The sequence below is a fragment of the Natator depressus genome, chromosome 7 (genome assembly GCF_965152275.1).
Source record: "Natator depressus isolate rNatDep1 chromosome 7, rNatDep2.hap1, whole genome shotgun sequence".
Lineage (NCBI taxonomy): Eukaryota > Metazoa > Chordata > Testudines > Cheloniidae > Natator > Natator depressus.
Window position 1 is genome coordinate 57,107,317 of NC_134240.1, and position 18,991 is coordinate 57,126,307.

General features: G+C 48.0%; 1 protein-coding gene across 2 annotated transcripts in view; it reads right to left on the reverse strand.

The window, feature by feature from the left end:
* Nucleotides 1-8,851: 8,851 nt before the first annotated feature.
* The window catches only part of ANTXRL (ANTXR like), a 77,629-nt gene continuing 67,489 nt past the window's right edge, over nucleotides 8,852-18,991 (reverse strand). For both annotated transcript variants that reach the window (XM_074958562.1, XM_074958561.1), the window contains one exon: nucleotides 8,852-14,007. In XM_074958562.1, coding sequence (XP_074814663.1) covers nucleotides 13,786-14,007 — 222 coding nt within the window. In that variant the 3' untranslated portion in view covers nucleotides 8,852-13,785. The remainder of the gene's footprint in view (nucleotides 14,008-18,991) is intronic.

Consider the following 18,991-nt stretch of genomic DNA (forward strand, 5'->3'; position numbering starts at 1 on the left):
TACTTCTTCATGTTCCCTGATTGAGGACTGGATCCAATGCCCCTGGAAGTCAAGAGAAGCACCGACTTCAAAGGGTGTTGGACCAGACACTAAGCTCTGGGGGCCAGATTTCCATTACTTGCATCACTAGAAAACCATATCAACTTCATCAAAGTCAGTGCAGTTATGCCCCATTTACACGGAGATCAGAATCCAGCCTCCAGTTTTATACATTTAGATGTTCTGCAGATCATGGCAATAGCATTCTCAAAAGCCTTTGGCAATGGGAGGCAGGAATAAATAGACACATGCTGCTGCTTTCTCTCTGATGCTGAATCTGCAACCCTCACTTCAGTCAGATTGACCTTTGTCCCATTGACACTTGGCAAGAGTACTCATTGATATGAACAAGGCTTGGAGAACTGGGCCCTGCAATGGTAAGGGCTCATTTTCTACTTAGTAGGCCCAGCACAGCAGAACTGTGAGCTCAACCTGCAGTTCAGAGGTACGGGTGGTTCTTCATGGTAGATCTCTTGATAACGTGGATGCTTGCTTGTAGAACAAAAATCCAGACAGTCCTGTTTGAGGCAACTCGAGTACTGGTTTTTATCTGGACAAATACAAAACTACTTGAAATACAGGGTTTTTTACATTTTATTGTGAACTTGCAAATGAAGGAAAAAAACCCCAAAAAACAAAAAGGGGGAGACTGATTGGGGGGGAGGCAGGGAATTGCCATGGTGCACAAATAATTTGTGCACCAGTGAGAAGGAAAAATAGGTCCCCAAAAATGCTATTTAAAAAAGTGAAGTTTTTTAAGTCTTCTGCAAAAGCAAAGAGTGGCTTTGTTGCTAAAAAAAAGTAAAAAAAAAATATCCAGTTTCCCATAAATTGTGCATCCTTACTGCCTTAGCTATAAGACCCCCAGCCTTACTCAGTTTGAAAGGGTTGCAAAAATTCCACCAATTGCAAAAAGTAATGGGAAACGGGGAAAAAAATTTGTGACTGCCTCAGCGCTAATTTTATCACAAGTATTGTACACAATGGCCAAATGTTGCAAACTCGGAAGCCTAAAATTAGGCTAAATCCATATTTAGGCATCCAAATAAAAGTGGCCTGAGATTCAAGGCTTATCCACATGGGGAAAAGTGACCAGCAGAACTACACTGGGATAGTTCTATTGCTGAAGTTATACCGGCAGAGTGCCGTATGATGTGGACACTTATTCTGGAGTGTGTGGCCACCTGGGGAGTTATATGCTATAACTCTAGTGGTATAAAGAACAGGAGGACTTGTGGCACCTTAGAGACTAACCAATTTATTTGAGCATGAGCTTTCGTGAGCTACAGCTCTAAGGTGCCACAAGTACTCCTTTTCTTTTTGCGAATACAGACTAACACGGCTGTTACTCTGAAATCTAGCGGCATAATTAGCCCAGTGTCGTTCTGCTGGTGAACTTCCCCATGTAGACCATCAGAAGTACCGAGCACCTCCCACTTCATTAGCTTATCCAGGAGCTGAACAGCCCTGAAGGAAAAAAAAAAATCAGACCACTCTGATTGAGGTGCCTTGTATGCACATGTGTGGGCATCCACATTTGGAAATGTTGCCCAACGATAAGGAGATGGTCGCTTTCTTTTTCATTGCCGAGTCACTGCGGTGACTGTAGGAGAGCAGCATACTCTTGCTTGTTGCATCTGTAAAGCCTGCTATTGTTGATACGTTCTGCTTGTTCAGACGTTTGAGAACCACAGCGCCGGATTTCAGTGACGAATGCGATTCCTGTGGGAGTGAAGCAAGGAGCCTATTCCCCCCCCCGCCCCCCCAAAAAATAAAAAATAAAAAAATGGCTGCTTCATAAGGCCACATAAGGAAAACAAGTATTCCCCTAGCTTTTAGCCAAGGGGATTTATAAATTGGCCACAACTAAGGAAGAGCAATACTTTCTCTTGACATGCACAGATGTATTTAAGTCATATGCATCTTATTAAACGCACCTCTGAGATGATATGCCTGTAGAAGCGTGGGCTGGGAGAAACTGACTTCAGCGGAACTGCACCAGATGACTCCAGCAGAGAATCTGATTCCTTATATCTAGCATTCATTACATAAAGCAACACAACAACAACCACCCAGCATATACAACCCCTGTTTCTCAGTGTGCTGCCATGGTGGCACAGAGGTGGGAAGTATTGGTGAGGCAATAGGTTATTTGCAAGCACCCATGAGTTTTAAAAACATGGAGGAGTAACCGTTGTTTGTGGATTCCCCCAAACCCCTTGACAAAGGGCAGGTCATTATTAGAGTGGCTGGAAACCCCATTCAGTGGGCAATTTCAAAATTAAAAAAAAAAAAAAGAACAAAACCAGCCACTTTGTTCTGAAATGGAACCGAAAAAGAAAAGAAATTCCAAGATTTTGTTTAAAAAACCCTGACAATTCATTTTCTCCCCGTTGAAATGTTTCCAAGGCTTCCTGAGAGATGCCTGAAGCCCTGGCGGCCCACTAGGTGAAGAGCTGGACAGCTCAGGGGTCTGGGAACAGGTTCTTGGGGCTTCTGGACTGCTGAGGAGCCAGGAAGCCCTGGGAGAACAAGGCTGCTGAGGATCTGGAAGGTGAGCTTACAAGAAACCAGGTAGGTTTGCAAACTTGTCTGGCAGGCAGAAATCTGCCTGGTTTCCAGAGAAATTTCACTGAAATCAACACATGTTCGCCACGTGTGTCCATTTAATCAATTCCGCATTTTCCAACAGAAAAACATTGTTGGAAACCTTCCACCCAGCCGTACTCATTCTAGCAAGGCACAGCACATCCGACAGCCTGGGATAGCATGGGGGTTTCTGAACACCACAGGTCACCAGTGGTCTGTGGTACACATTACTCAGGTGGCATGGTCCCTTTCTAATTGGACTAGTATTGCATGTCAGCACACTATTTCTAGATCGTGTTACATTTGCCGTGCCGACAGCAATATTGACTCTGCTTAGATTGTAAGCTATTTGGGGCAGGGACTGTATTTAGTACTTGTACAGCACCTACTTCAACAATTCTGGTCCATGACTGGCGCTCCTGTGAGCTGCTGTAATTCCAATAAGTTAGTCTTAATAAATTGAAACAAGTTCTTCTAGCAGCACACTGCTCTCCTAGACACAAGCTGCAGGTAGGTGCTGTGTCTCTGTTTGGCTGCCCCGCCTCCCCCACACACAATCAACCAGTGAAACACTTTTAGAGGGTGCTGTGATTTAGTTGGTTAAGGTGCCTGCCTAATAAACAGGAGAGCCAAGATTCAGATCCCAGTGGAGCCTCCGGCAGGTGTTTAGGTCAGACTAGATGATCACAGTGGACCCTTCTGGCCTTGGAATCTATGAATCACAACATCAGGGCTTTGCTGTGCCTTTAATGGAAATACGTTGTCATGTACTGGCCTCCAGTGGCTAATCTAAAAATAGCACTGTTTCACTCATCAGTGTCCCAGACCTAAGAAGCCCATTTCTGTCCTTATCGAAAGGAATGCAACTTCCACTGAAGGCCATAGGAATTGCACCTATGTATTTATTAGCAGAGGGCCGAATTTGCCATGTAGCTGGGGCGGTTTAAGGCTGGAAAGTATTTCTGATGTTAGGCCAGCATCTGCTGAAATTCAGAGAAAGGAACCCAGCTGGGAAACAGAGACATGCCCAGCCCATTCCACAGGCATAGAGACTCGTTGTTAGGAAGAGGGGAACACACAGCTTTGATCATAAGAGGAGCCTGAGCCACAGAGATGCCGGATGGTCAGATCTAGGATTTCGGGTCAGTCCATGTTGGCCACAGGGGCCAAAGGTTCATCACCACAGTTATGCTCAGATGGGGGGGTTTGCTTAAGGCCCTCTACTCAACCCCTTGCTAGCACTGAGTCAACTAAAACAGCCACCCACCCGCATCATTTATAGGGATAACAAGAATATCCAGAGTAAGGACTAAAATGTACTCAAGAGTTCTGGAAGGGATAAATCCACCTGCTTCAGGTCATGACTGGACAGCTGGCTATTGTGGGTCAGGAAGGAATTTTCCAGGGATGGGGAGATCCCATAACTCCCGGCTGCACGGCTTCTTGAGCCTTCCTCTGAAGCTGCTAGCATTGGTGACTGTCAGAGACCGGATACTGGACTAGATGCCCCTAATCCTGCAATTCCTGGATTCTGAAACTTGGCCCCTTGCCAGACTGAATCTATCCCCTCACACATCAGATGGCACAGTGGGGAGACAATGTGGGGAGAGGAGATGGACTGTAGGGCACAGAAAGCCTACCATGAGAGCTGGGCTACATCAGCCCCACAGAATCCATTGCAGGGAGGGTTTGGCAGGAGGGATGGGACAAGGGTCTGACCACTGAGTCAGTGATTAATCTGAGCCAGCCACATGTAGGGTGACCAGACAGCAAGTGTGAAAAATTTGGACGGGGGGGAGGGGAGGGTAACAGGCACCTATATAAGAAAAAGTCCTGAATATCAGGACTGCCCCTATAAAATCAGGGCATCTGGTCACCCTAGCCACATGACAAACGTGAAAGGCTATGGCCCCTTTCCCAGCTGAGGGCCTGGAAGAGCAGCCAGAGAGGGTGCGGAGAGCCACCCCCAGTCCTTGTTTTGGGGCGGGGGGGAGAAGAAATTCAGTCTCCTCCATCTCCTTTGGATTGAATAACAAAGATGTGAAACCAGCATGCCCAGCCCAGAGCAGGGCCAACAAACCCAGAGTCAGCAGGTTGCAGCAACAGGGTGAAATTCACCCCTCCGCAGCAGAGCCAGGGAAGACAGAGGCAGCAGGATCATGGGGGTCAGTGTTTCTCCTCAGCATGTTACCCCCATGTTTTCCAGACTGCTGCAGCCTCCTGCTGGGGAAAGCATCAGGCATTGGATAGCAAAGCCCAGGAAAGCAGACATACACCAGGCTCTTTCCTTAGCTCCAAACACACATACAGGCCATATTTACATATCATTTTAGTCCCTGCTGCAGCGCCACACATGAGCCACCCCCAGGGAACCCAGCCCTGAGTGAACCCCAAGAGCTGCTGCTGCCCACCGAGCACTGCTGGGAACCCTCCTATTTGGGAGAGGCAGCAGTGTCTAGTGCTGAGCACTGAGAACCAGGGCCCAAAGCTTCAGGCTGGAGTGCCCAGCATTTCAGATGGGAAAACTGAGGCACTCAAAAAACAGCTTGACGAAGGCCATGAAGTACATTAGTGCCAGAACTGGGATCAGCACTCAGCAGCCCACCCCCCAGGTCACTGCAGCGAGGCACCTAAATCCACGTTCCGATGCCCAAATTAAAGGGACCCAAGGATCAGGGTGCTGAGCTGACACAGCCCCTGCTGGCTGGAGTGGAAGTTGTGGCGGGGGGGGCGGGGGTGATGAGCGTGTGCAGTGCATTGATAAAGCCCTGACTCCCTATTAGCTGGTCCTTCTTATGCTTCATGCAGCGTGTGAGCCAGGCCCTGCCGCTCAGAACTGCCCCACCCAGGGGACTGAGGCAACAGCAGGTGGGTAGGAACAGATGGCCACTGATGTTGGATCGGGAGCCCTTCTATCTGTCAGCTCTAATGGGTTTTGGATCAGGCCCTTACAGAACAGGGAGCCTATGCAAATGTCTCTAATAAAGGAACACAAAGAAATTTATCCAAGAACCCAGAGCAAACACCACCCAAGCAGGATCACCTCAAAACCATTGTCCTTCAGGGGGCACTGCCAGCCCCACAACCTGGGGTCACTTAGGACACTATCCTGCTGGGAGCTCCCCTCTCCATTCATGGGATCATCTGCCTTGGAGCCAGAGCACACAAGCTACTCCTCAGTGCTAAGTATAGAAGGAAATGGGCTTGTAAGAGGGTTACCACATTCAGAGCACCTCCTGCGTGGCCAGGAGCAGCCCTGCAGCCCCCCCACTTCAACTTCCCTCCAGGGGTCCCAGAAATAATCCACTCACAACAAAGAAGCTTTAAAACAATATTCCCCACAAGTGTGCAGGGTGGGGGAAGGCAGATGTAATTCACTTTACTAGGCCAACTCCCAAAATAAGTCCCCTTGAAGCAGGCCTTCCACAGCCCTCCAGAGACCATGTATGTACTGGCTACATTCTTCCTCTCAGCAGCTTTTCCAAAGCAGGCCCTGCTGTACCCCTCACAGCCTCTCCCATATCTACCCCTGCAGTCTGCCTGGGGCCCATGAACTTCATTTTTCCCACCTAGGGGGAGAGTAGGCAGTGTCACAGATGGGGCTGAAGCCACTTCCCTCTTAAAAGGCCAGCTACACAGTAACAGAGCCAATTCAACCTGTGTTCAGTGGGTTACTTCAGGGAGGGACAGCTGCAATCAGCAAGAGCAGACAGGGGGCTGGGAGGCTGTTGGAGGCTGAGGCTTCTCAGTGGTCTCTCACCCCACAGTCTGCTCTAGAGAAGGTTATGTGATAGGAGTCAGGAGTGTAAAACCTGGCTTTGCCTGTTAGAGGGCAGCATACCTCCTGGCCCCAAATGCTGCAGCCCGTAGGGTCCTGCCATTGATTTCAGGGGCAGCAGGCTAGGGTACATTTTTGTATGTTGGGCTGGAAGATGCTAAATCAGCATAACAGGCTATTTATAGAGAGGCTGGAACCAAAACCCTGAAGCCAAATGGTTAGAGGAGTTCAGGTCAGAGCTGAATTCTGCGTCTCAGGCCTGTAGCTAGTGTTATGAGAATACTAACCAGCAACAGCTGCAGCAAGCATCTGGTGTTTGTTACTGGCTCCGGGAGACTTTTTGTGCATCTGAACTCTTTCAAGAGCTCAGGATTGCCTTTCCCGTAACACCCCAACGGCACAACGTTAGTTAGAGCTGGGCAAGACAGCGGAGGCCATGCAGCCCAACTGGGTGAATTGTGCCCTGGGCCAGGCTGTTTGTCAGAGACAACAATGCTGCTGATGAAGGGATCAGCTCCTGGGGCAAAAGCTATCGACTCAGGTTAAAGGGACGAACAGAATAATGGCCCCCGCTCTTGGCCACAGGACAGGCTCTGCCTGCCAGAGCCTGCCACTGCTTTGGGGCAAGGACTTAACGCTGCACTCAGATCCACTAAGCCAACTCCGGGCGCTTTCCTGGGGAGCAGGATTGGGTTTAGGCGTGATGCAATTTCCTGAGCCTGACTGACCCTTAGCCTGCAACCCCTTCACAGTGCAAAGGGATCTTAGGTCAGGTGTCCAGCCCTCCCCTGGGTCACAGAGCCTCTACACCCAGGTGTTCTGCAGAAGCGGAGGGAGGGCCAGAGTAGTCAGTGAGTGGTGGGGGTAGACGGGGCGGGAAGAGGGTGTGGTCAGGGCATTCTCTTCCCGCCCCCCCCGCAGGATTCTGTGCCCCAGCAAAGCCCTGTTTGGACTGTGAAGCAAGACAACAGCCCCTGAATAGGCCAGTGTAGGGATGAATCTGGCTCTCTGTGCTCCCTGGCTTTCCCTCCCTGTGGCCTCTGCATTGTCCAGCTGGCTGCGTGCTTGCATCTGCCCACTCAGATCTGCATGCATCAGCTTCTTGGCCACTCTCCTCTCCACTCTCATTCCATACGGGGCTGTGGCTGACATGCCGTGCGGACCGTGTGCAGCTTTGCCACAGCCTTGGTTGCTAGTCATTGTGGCTTGCCTGGCTTGGAGATTTTTGTGGCCTATCCCCATGACCTCTCCACTTCCACTGCGTCTCTGCTAAAGCCGTGTCTCTATCCCCATGGGGATGCAGAGAGATTCAGAGGAAATGCTCCCAGCAAGAAAATAAAGGGCTTGCTAGGCTGCGTGGGATGGGAAATTACAGGGCCAATCCCTCTGTCATTACACAGGCAAGACTCCCAAAATCAGTGGGAGCTTTGCTTGAGCAAGAAATGCAAGATCTCCCGCACAGGAAGAGCCCTGTGTGTCCCATGATCCCGCGGCTGTAGAATTTGCCCTAGAGTTTGCTCCATGCTGCAGAATTATGCTCTGGAATCTCAGCTTTCATTTTTGTTTTAAATATACTTCAAGCCCTCAAGGTAGCAAAATACCCTTGCAATTGTGACCTGAGTGTGAACTGATGTGGCGGTTGACTTCAGTGGAATTACTCTGAATTTTCAGCCGTGCACCTGAGATCAAAACATGCTCCTAAGTAATTAAGCCCTGCAAGATAGGCAAGGATTGTCATTCCCATTCAGGAATGGGAAAAGAGAGTCATAGAACAAGCAGCTGGCACACAGCTGCCCATTGGGTCAGTATGTAAAGGGATGGGCCTCTCCTGCACATCCCCGTGGGATCAGGTGTGGCACTGCAGGCGAACCCTACCTTATTTTCCAGTTGGTGCATCAAAATATTCCCTCTGTAAAGGATCAGGGCCCAGGGAAGCCAAAAACAAAAACCAAAATAGGTGTGTCTCCTTTAGTAAAGTCTCATGGCAGGAGCATTTGCAGTCACAGCTCGGAGGCCTCAGGTTCAAAGCTCCTTGCCCAAGTCCTTAGAGAAAGTCTCTGCTTGCTCGGGTTAGTCTCCTGTAGCCAGGGAGAGGGAGCTCACACACACCCGACAACCTGCATAGCTTCTAGCTCCCTGGTTTTGTTTAAATACATCAGCCCTAGGGTGAAGCAGGGAATCTCCTGTTGTGGTTGTGAGCACCTGGCTGTCCATTCAGAGGCAGGACACTCCTTCGCACAGCAGCAGAGCACTGGCTAGCACTCAGGAGCCCTGACTCCCAGTTCCTTGCTCTACCCACAACATGAATGTACTAATGAGGAACAGTATATTAAAGGGTCAGATAAACTTGCGGCCACTTAAAATGTCCCTTGGAGTGAAATCATTCGCTCTAATGGGTAACTGTTAAGCACTTTTATTGCTGATTTAAAATCCATTAAGACTACATTACGTTGGATTATGAGATTTTGGCTACATTTCCCACATTTGCATGTAGATATTATTGTCGCAGGGTTTTTCAGAGAAATGGAGCAGGCGCACAAAATGCATAAAAGTTATACAATTATAACGTGGAAGCAGCATGTTAGTTACAGAAAGTTGTACCACATGTACCGGCAACAAGCCCCCATGAAGAACCCCCTTAAACTTTAGCAATAAGAAATCCATCAACTTCCTCTGTCCCCAGCGTTTTATGGCAGTCATGTCAGCCCACATCCCCACTACTTCTGAGAGCGTACCTCTTTCTAGAAAATATTTGTACAGTACATTGTTTTCCCTTATAAACCAGGCAATTTCTCTCTTCCCCAAAATGTAAATCTATCATTATCTACCTATCTGTTCAAGCATTGTTAAAGGTTAGAAATCTCCTGGTTTTCCTAATTATACTACATTTTGCATTACTCAAAAGCATCAGGTCAGTAACAAATGTCTAAATGTACTAGGCAGTACCCAATAATTCCCATTTCCCAAAGCTACAAGAGAACAATTTGAGAATACCATACCTTATTATCACACTCACATGCATAACATCCTGGGCCACCTGTATTTATTCACCTTAAGTCCCTTTTAATAAATTACTCTAACTGTCCAGCAGTAAAGTCCAGAAGTGTCCTGTCTCCTCTGTGTTAAACTCTCTATATTTACAGAAGCTGGGCTGTTTTCTCAGGAAAATGCTTTTTTTAAATGAAAAAGTCAAAGGATGGTACCGATCACATTGACAAAAGCCATCACAAGAATACAAAGGCTTAGAGAACAACAGGTGCATGTGCATCTGAACTGGTACAGTTCATGAATCAACCCATCACTGAGCTCACTCACCAATAAGAGGAGCTGAAGCTTTGTAAATTTAGGACTGTTTGACCCACAGCCTTGATCTTGATGCATCAGGAACTGCGGTTGGTATGCAGCCCTTAATAGGCTAAACCACAGTGGTCTTGGATGAATCCTGATCACTTGGAGTCTGATTCTCCACTGCTTTGCATTTTGCATTATTGTTTACACCAGTGTTAAGTATGTGCCAGATGCTCCCAAATCCAGATTCTGCACTCACGCCAGGGAAAGCATTAGACACTCACGGTGCACAGGTGAAAATGAGATGGGAGGCTCCAAGGTACTGGCGAATCATTCCCTTTTAAACACTTCCTTACAGTGTTTGCTATGGAGCACTGTAATCACAACTGGCCAAACATACAGATGAAAACAACAATAGCATATTCAACCGTCAGGCCAGTGAAAGGCACACTGTCAGGTTAAAAATCCCAGGCCAGATCCTCAGCTGGTGCAAAGTGGCATAGCTCCATTGAAGTCCATGGAGCAACATCAATTTAAATCAGCCGAGGATCTGATGAAATAGATTTAAAAAAAAAGCCCAAATTGCTTAACACCTGTGTTATTGTAACTCCTGAAATAATAAAAATGGAAAAGATTTGTACGAGTCCAAATGTCCTTTTTGCAGCCAGTGCCCTAGGTTTACATTTAGTGCTGCATTCAGCTTGAAGGATGAAAATAGACTGGTCAGTTTCACTTTTGCTTCTTGCCAATTCCACTGTCCAGCTCTCACACAGTGCTGTAGTGCTTGGGTGGCAGACACTGCAGGGGCAGGTTTGCGATACAAACCGAAAGCTGACTTCCTGGGAATGTAACTCTCTAGCTATTGATACTCATGGAAACCCCTTGCCCTCCTCCAGTTGTATGCTGGGATAGTTTTAGAAGAGATGGAGTCAGAGCAGTATAAAGCTTGGGTGATGCAGTGGTGAATTTAGCACTGCGAATAGATCTCATCATCTGGAATCCCAAACAATTGCGATCCCAGCTGTGCACCTGAGTTTATTGAAGATGGATTCCTTGCACAGCCAAGACTAGACACATTTTTGCAAAGGTAACGGTATTGTGATACCTGTCAATCTGCAGATGAGTCAGCTGTTTGAATAGCTTGTGAAAAACCTCTAGGCATTGGCATATGTAACACAGATCCCTGGGCCAAACTCCACTGGCATTTACACTGGTGTACATCTGCAGTGACTCCATAACTCATTGGAGCTACTCTGGATTTACACAGGAGTAAGCGATGACAGAATTTGGCACCCTGCTTTAATCACTGGCTAAAAGTAGTCCTGGCCAGTCAAGAAAAACGTTATAAATGGAACCTATTTTTGTAAGTTAATTTTCCCTGCTCGTTATCTGCTCCCAGCACTGTGGGTCTCGCTAGTACCTCAGTCCCCCCTGGTGGTGAATTAAGTGTTGGTGAAAGGTCTGACAGCCCTGATGTCCTTTCTGTATGCACAGGCAGTAGCCGCACAAGCTTCGCCACCCATGTGCCAGATCTCGATGACAGCGCTTGAGGCTGGGAGGGATGTTCAGTGTCCTTTGTCATTTCAATTATCGGCCTCCGCTGAGATTGCCAATAAGAGGGGCGGTTAATGCCAACTGCTTATTGTGATGTAGACACCTGTCCGCTAGGGGCTGGGCTGAGACCCACCAAACTCTTTCCACAAAGGCCTCCAAAGAGATATCAGGCAATACCAACTTCCAGTCACTCCCAGTCTGGACTAAATGGATGGTCTTGCCATGGAAAACTTGGCAGCCCATTCCCACTCTCCCCCTGGCTCATCCAGTCCCGTTCACTGAAGACGGTGGAGTTTTGCCATAACTAAAATGGAGAATAAGACACATTATTTTTGCCTTTCAACTCAAAGCAGTGAGAACAAACAACTGATGACTAATTAGATGTCACACTGGCTGCAGATGTGGGAGTGCTGCTCTCAAAGCAAATGCTTTAAATGGAGGGGGAGCAATCCAGATAGAAGTATGGAGATGTTAACCCCCCACAAGCCATTCCCCCTGTCTCTGCCACCTATGGGCCAACCCAGCAGACCGCACTCATGTGGGGTAAGGGAGGTAGGACTGGACCAAGCTATAAGTAATGTATCTGATTCTCCTCTCAGTGCAGTGTGAGGCCCCAACTTGAGCATGCAAATAATCCTATTGACTTCAATGAAATTTAATCACAGACTTAAACTTAACCACATTCTTCAGTGCTTTGCTGTCTCAGGTCTAAATCAGGAGCAATTCCATTGCAGTCAATGGGACCAGATCCTTAACTGGTGTAAATGGGTGCTGCTCCCCTGACTTCAATGGAGTTATGCTGATTCCTGTGAGCTGAGTTTACGGCCCAATAGCATGCCATAGTGCTGCGTGTCTATACCAATTAGGCCTTGTTGGGCCCTTTATCATCCCCTGATCTGGCCTCTTTACGTCGCACCAGGAGTGCACATGCCATAAAGCGAGAGTAAATGCAAGGCATTACTACAGTTTCCTCTTGGGATTACATGGCCAAGAACAGGTGCAACGTTATATCTGCTCCCCCACACAAATAGACCGACCATTCCAATAAGATATAATACTTAGTCCTGCCATGAGTGCAGGAAACTGGACTAGATGATCTCTCAAGGTCCCTTCCAGTCCTATGATTCTATGATGCAACATGGACATCCTCTCTACGACTACAGTAATACCATTTACATGTGGATCTGCAGACACCCTTTCTGATGCAGAATAATACAGGATGGGGAGAGCAATGTAAGTCCAGGAGTTATTTTGCTTCACTAGGGATGAGCTGGATACAACCCACTCAGGCTTTAGCATTTAGCAAGCCCCAGTCATGAGGCACCCCGTAATCCCACGTCAGATATTCCAACCTACGTGCGTGCACTTATGTCTCTGCCTAATGTCAGGCACAACTGAGGCTCATCAATGTTTGGGAGTCCCACAGGATTGGCATGAAGAAAAAACAAAAGAAAAGCCCATGCTGACAAGTCAGATGCTGTGTGTTTTGTACACACAGATAAATAGTAATGTTCCATACTGGGGAAACGGGGAGGTTCTGTGAAAAAAAAGGACGCAGATGTGTTTTCATCTGAATCACAAAAGAGCTCGATCCTTTGCTCCTGATAGCAGTGAAGTCTATGGGAAACAAACGTGGGATCAGTCCCTATGTGTTCCCACGTATGTCTGGTGTATCAAACATGCTACTTATGTACAGTAGCAGTCACCTATAAGGGACATATACGTCCGTGCCATGTGGGAGGCCTTTCTATGTAAATGAAAATTTAAAAATGCAAAAAAACCTAGAAACTTTTTTCCACATTCCCCTGAACGTTGGAAAGATCTGCCCCAGTCTGAGGTTTTCAGACCCGCAAATTAGCTTTTATGGCTTGTGTCTGAGGAAATTAAGAACAAAGGCCAAATCTAGTTAAATCAAAGATTTTGGTTTCAATACTGATCTTCTCCGGGGGTGGGGGGGAAGGGGGGAAGAAACTACAGGGCAGATTCCACACCCTACATCACTGGAACTGCATGGTGCATAGCCTCACCTTGCTCTGTTGTCATTACCCAGGAAATTCCCCTTGCAGAACAAAGCCAGGCAAATGCTCCCTTGTAATCACTGCTCCCTGTTTGCGTTGTGTTTGTGGGGAGAAGAGCGACTTTCAATTTACCCAACTCATTTGCAGGTGGCACCTTTGTACTGACTGATGCATGTGTATCTGGCGTGGGTTTTCATGTATGATAGGACATATAATGTCATACAAACGTCATGTGTGGATAAATCCGAAGAATGTGTGTGTGTGTGTGTCTGTCTATATAAACACTGCTACTGTGTCTAGATGATTGTTTTGGTTTTGTTCTACATCCAGTAGCTCCAGAATTATCCACTGAATGTTTACTCAGCACGTGTGGCATAAATATATTTATACAGTAAAACTGACACTTGGCAATTTTTTTTTTTGCTGACCAGCAACAAATTTCTCTATCTTTCGACTGTAAACCAAGCCTCAATAAATATGCCATGCTCAGCAGAGAGCAATCTGGGTTTTTGCCACACTCTAAGCCAGGGGTTGTGGGGGCGGGCGCGCCGGAGGAGGTCCCGGGGGCACTCGGGATGGGGGAGGTCCAGGAGGCGGCTGCCTGGAAGGAGGCTGCAGAGAGGCGGAAGGCGAGGCACTCCTCGGAGCGTTGTTGAGGGGGGTGGCGTCGTGCTTCGGCGGCGGGCGGTATGGGGTGGTGCTTCCGTCTGATTTCACCCGGGTGAAGTTTATGCATCGTCCCTGGTAAAAAGAAAAATAGTTATTTGTAAAACCTCCATGTGTTTTGCAGCAGCTAGCAAGCCCGGTGCCAAAGGGATGCAATGCTGTTTTTTGCTATGGAAATGCCTGTCGATCTTCATCCACTGGACATTCATTGGGCCCCCACCAGCAAAGTTCAGCCCTTCGCTTTATCAAACACGGGACGGTTCTGACGCAGGTTTTGCTTGAGCCTCTTAGTGAGAAAAAGGCCCACCCTGAAATTCAGCTACTGTGCTGAAGTCTCTCAGCGGGGATTGGAAAAGGGGTCTCTGAGTGGGTGGCTCTGCCACAGTCATGCTACAGTACTTTGAACTTCCACTGTCCCTTGTCAGCCACAGATCTGAAAGCCCTTCCCGCAGGTATCGCCATTTGACAGCTGGGAAAACAGCGGCACAGAGCGGGGGCAGACTTGTATAAAGCAAAGCAGTGAGCCGGGGGACAGAACACAGGTTTCATGACTCCCAGGCCCCTGCTCTAACCACTAGACCTCACTGTGTCTCAGGACTGGTGATATATACAGGACAAGTCAATGTATACTCAATGAAGAGGAGTCCCACACCTTGCCTTGCTTCTCCATTTAGATCTACACTAACATCGACCCGTCTTCTGTGCGTACAAGAGACTGCTGGAGAAAGCACGATAGCTCTGACCTGGCAGAAGGCAACGCCCCAAAACTAGTCCAAGTCCTGCTTTGGACAAGGCCCACGGTATGGCAAAGTACCCCTATGGGGCGCATGCACATCACACGCACTAGCATTCAAAAGCAACGCAGTTCTTGGACTGCAAACCAGCCGCCTTAAGAGGCCTGCTGGTGTGGTTATGTAGGACATGGCCTAGGGTCCTTAGCCCTCCAGTCCCACACCGAGAACATCAGCAAGTCACGTGATAGCGTAACGTGTTTCCCGATTCAGGGGATTTTGAAATGGGTGTGGCCTATCGCGTGGGCTGGGCTGTTGGGAGCTGCCTAAGTGGCATTTCAACACCATAGTGCGTGGGGAAACAAAGAGGAAACAGAAGGAAATGTTGAAGGATGTCCTGCTTCTTTAAGGGCTACACATATTTTCATCCGGGCTTCCCCCAGCCAAAGCAGAGCTCTGTTGGGCTCCCTCAAGCCAAGCTCCAGAGAGGAAGAGGGAAAGAAGCACCCAGCCAGCACCAGAGCCCACCCAGCAATCCCAGACACATGCCAGCACCCCAGCCGCTCCCCCACCTCCTGACCTGCCCAGCTTTGCAACTGCCAAGTCTTGCATGGCTCCCCATCCTACCGCCTGCCGCAGCTTGGGGAAACTCATTACATCCTTTGCAGATTCCCAATGTCCCAGGTTGATCTGCTAAACTCGGCGGGTGTGGATCTGGCCCTGCATCCTCCTGGTGGTGCAGGGAGGGAGGGAGAGTTTTGCAGCAAAGTTGTTGCTTTAACCGTGGCAAGAGTCTGTGCTTATGAGAGTGAGCCACACCCCTCACCAGCAAATAAAAGGCTAAAGATGATGGCTTTTTGAAAATGCAGGAGTGACACCGCCCATAAGTATGAAAAGTAAGCCCCCGCTCCAAGTAGCCAACCGTCAGGACACTCAGCTGGGATGTAGGTGACCCAGGATCAAATCCCTCCAACTCAGGATTTGATGTGGAAGACCCAGATTCACCCCCCCAAAGCTGACTGCTTTGGAGAGGCTTGATTCCAGGTCTCCCATGTGAGTCCCCTAGCCACTGGGCTATGTCATTCATTCCCTGTTTTCTCACAGAAAAGGCCTCGGTGCCATCCCTCGGCAGAACAGGAATTTGTTTTTTGAAATCTCAGCAATGTTCGTGGGATGGGAAACCCATTTCCCGCCCAGCTCTAGGCTTGAGAACATTCAACGCGGCAGGCTCCGCCCACTGCCCGGCTGTTCAAGAAGCGATCTGCACGACCATCTTGCTGGCGGGGTTTTGAAATCACCCGTTAGAGCCCAGATGGAACTCAAGCACGGGACAGCAGAGTTAGGGTATAGCTTCATTGGAGGTGTGTACATTCCCAGGCTCAATCCCTGCCGATGACCCAAACGGGGCAATGTTACACTTGCCTACCTGGCTCCAGGCTTTCCTAATGAGATTCCGAGCCCTGTAATCCAGCCCAGCTCAACAGTGATTAAAAGTTGCTCCCCTCAGATGGACTCCAGGTAGCCCCTGCATGAGATGAGTTTGGTGGGTCTCAGTTCCAGCTCCCTTGTCACAAACTCACCACCAGGCTTTGCATTAAGTGGCCGAGGGAATAGAGAGGCCAAGTCCTGAATGGGCTGTGGAGACTGATCTGCACCTGTTACCTTTAGACGAACCCCTACTCCCAGACCAGGGGCTGAGAGCAGCACATGTGGGAAGCCTGCCTGGCTGCTATCCTGTAGACAGACAAAGGACTAATGCCTTTCACTGGTACTAAAGCCTCCAGCGTTTGAAGCTGAAGTTTAGGGTTCTATACCAATTAGTTAATTAAATATCTGAATATCACACCCGGAGCTGCGCAAGACTTGGCAGCTATGTTTAAACGTATACGCATACAGTTCTCTGGCCGGGACCCCCATTGCTAGAGTGTCTGTGCACCGCACAATCGTCACTATGTTTATCCTTGTGAACCCGATGAGGCAGAGTGGGAATATTATGCCCATTGTACAGCTGGGGAACCGAAGCACAAAGAGGCTAAGGCTATGTCTGCGCTGCAGAGTTAATGGAGGGGATCTGCACCCTGGGTGGTCCTGCCTGGGGGCGAGCAGCCACACTGTGCTGTACTCACCCAGAGGAGGTGCTAGGACTTCAGTTGTTTGTGCTGCCCTGAGCTGAGCCGCCCTGTGATTCTTTCCCAGGGAATTGTGGGAGAACTTTCCTGCCCTTCTGGGCACCCAGGGGAATTGTGGGAAGGCACTGGAGGGCTATCAGCACTGAGTGGTTTAGCCTGCATCCTAACTACAAAGTGGCCAGGTGAAAGCAATACCCAGGCTTTACTCTATAGCCCCACCAAGACAGGTACACCACCACCACACTTGTGTCAGAAGTTTCTGTAGATGGACAGGAGCAACACCCAGCAAAGATCCTGGCTTTACTCTTCAGCGAGGACAAGCCCAAGATCAAACAGGGAGCCTGTAGCAGATCAGGAAATAGAACGCGGGTCTTCTGAGTCCCAGGTTAGCACCCAAACCATTGCATCATCCTTCTTTGTCTCTAAGGGCCACTTGTCTTCTTTTCCACTGGTTTCCTTTATATTCAAAATCTGCTCCCTGCTAGATTAGTAAATGATGCCTGATAAAGCCACCAAGATCTACAGCCATGCAGCATGCCCCACAAATCCACTTTAGTACACAAATGCTTTTGCCTTTGTATTTACAAGGTTGTGCATTTGCCAGGGGTTTAGAAGAATCACTTTGTGAGTGAAGTCTATTTGCTCAACCTATAGAAAAAGTCAGATACAAAATGAAATAAAAGAACCCTTCCTCTCTGTAAGTGCAAAGCCTCAAACGCACATCAGTATTTTTGCCTGCAAGTCTTCCCTCCCCGTGCCCTTCCTCAACCCCAACCATTAGTCTCAAATGTATTCATAGTGTATAATCAAAGGGGAGCCCAGAAATCTGTTTGTATTACTTTCACTTCAGTTAAAGCGATAGGCGGCGTCAAACTGTTGCCAGGTTCTGCCACACTCTTGGATTTGTCAGACAGCTGGGTAATTTAAAGGCCAGGCCTCACATTGTGTCATGAAAAATAAAGTTGGGTTTGGAGTTTGACAGAGCGCAATTGGGATGATCGATGTATATACTGTGACATTTCCTCACAACAGATTATCGGCGCACGGCTCCGATCTCATATGGCAACAAGCGATTGGTTAATACTAAAGCAAATTCCTCTGAGCACCCGCAGCAGCCACTGATCAATCAAAGCTGAACTGATGCCTTGCATTAGGATTAGAGAGAGAGTCAGAGGAGCAGATAATCACGACTGATCAGTCATGCTTTTCACCTTCCTCAGATCTCAAAGTGCTTTACCGGTGCTGAGGAATTCAGCCTTGCAATAAGCTACGGGCCACATCCTGCAAGCTGTAATCAAACAAGTGGTGCCAAGACGGTTACTTCTGTGGGCAAGGGTTATGCTCGTGAGTAAGGGCTGCAGGGCCTTGTGTTTGTTACACAGTCCTATATCAGCCCAGGGTTAGTATATACATTAAGTAACAAAAAGCCCATTTATTATGAGACAGAAATTATAGGGTTTTTTCATACCCTACATTTGATTTAAGTATTCCTCCCCTCAACCGCTTGCAAAGTGCATTTGAATAAAGATTAAATTAAATACAGATTTTGCATTCCTTCCTCAGGTTTCTACCCACACACACCTATGATCGATGGACTGTGATCAACGGGATTGATTAATAAGGATTGACAGCTGCAATCACACCAGTGGTGGAACTATCATTATTTTCCCCTTAAGTATGGCAGCATTAAATCTTTTAAGGGAAGGTATCAGAGCTGTCAACTGTGGTAACGCCACAAAGATCCCAACTTCGACAGCTGTTGGTAGCCGCTTTTTTGTTTTCTAAGAAGCAAGTGATCTGAATAAATCCAGTTCTGTCTGGTTCCACCCTCACTGCTGGCATGAAATTGCTCAGACGGTCTGACCCGTAAATCTTTATTGTCATTCATGGACCAACTGCAGATCAGCAATATGCCATATGGAGTTATGCCCTTACTTCAGTTCCCATCTACACAGTATTTATAATACACTATTATTTTGCCTTCCCATATGTCTATCCACTTGTTAGTCTCTTGTTACGCTGTTCGCCAAATTGGCTTTTCAAAGGTACAAACACTGAAGCTGCAGAATGTGCCCTTGTTTTGACTCTAGCCAGATCAATCAGGGCAATTCAAAGCAGCTTTTATCCCAGTGTAACAATCACATGTGTAATTCAATTGCTTTGCCTCTTTGACCACCTAGGATGTGTTTTTTGTCTGTG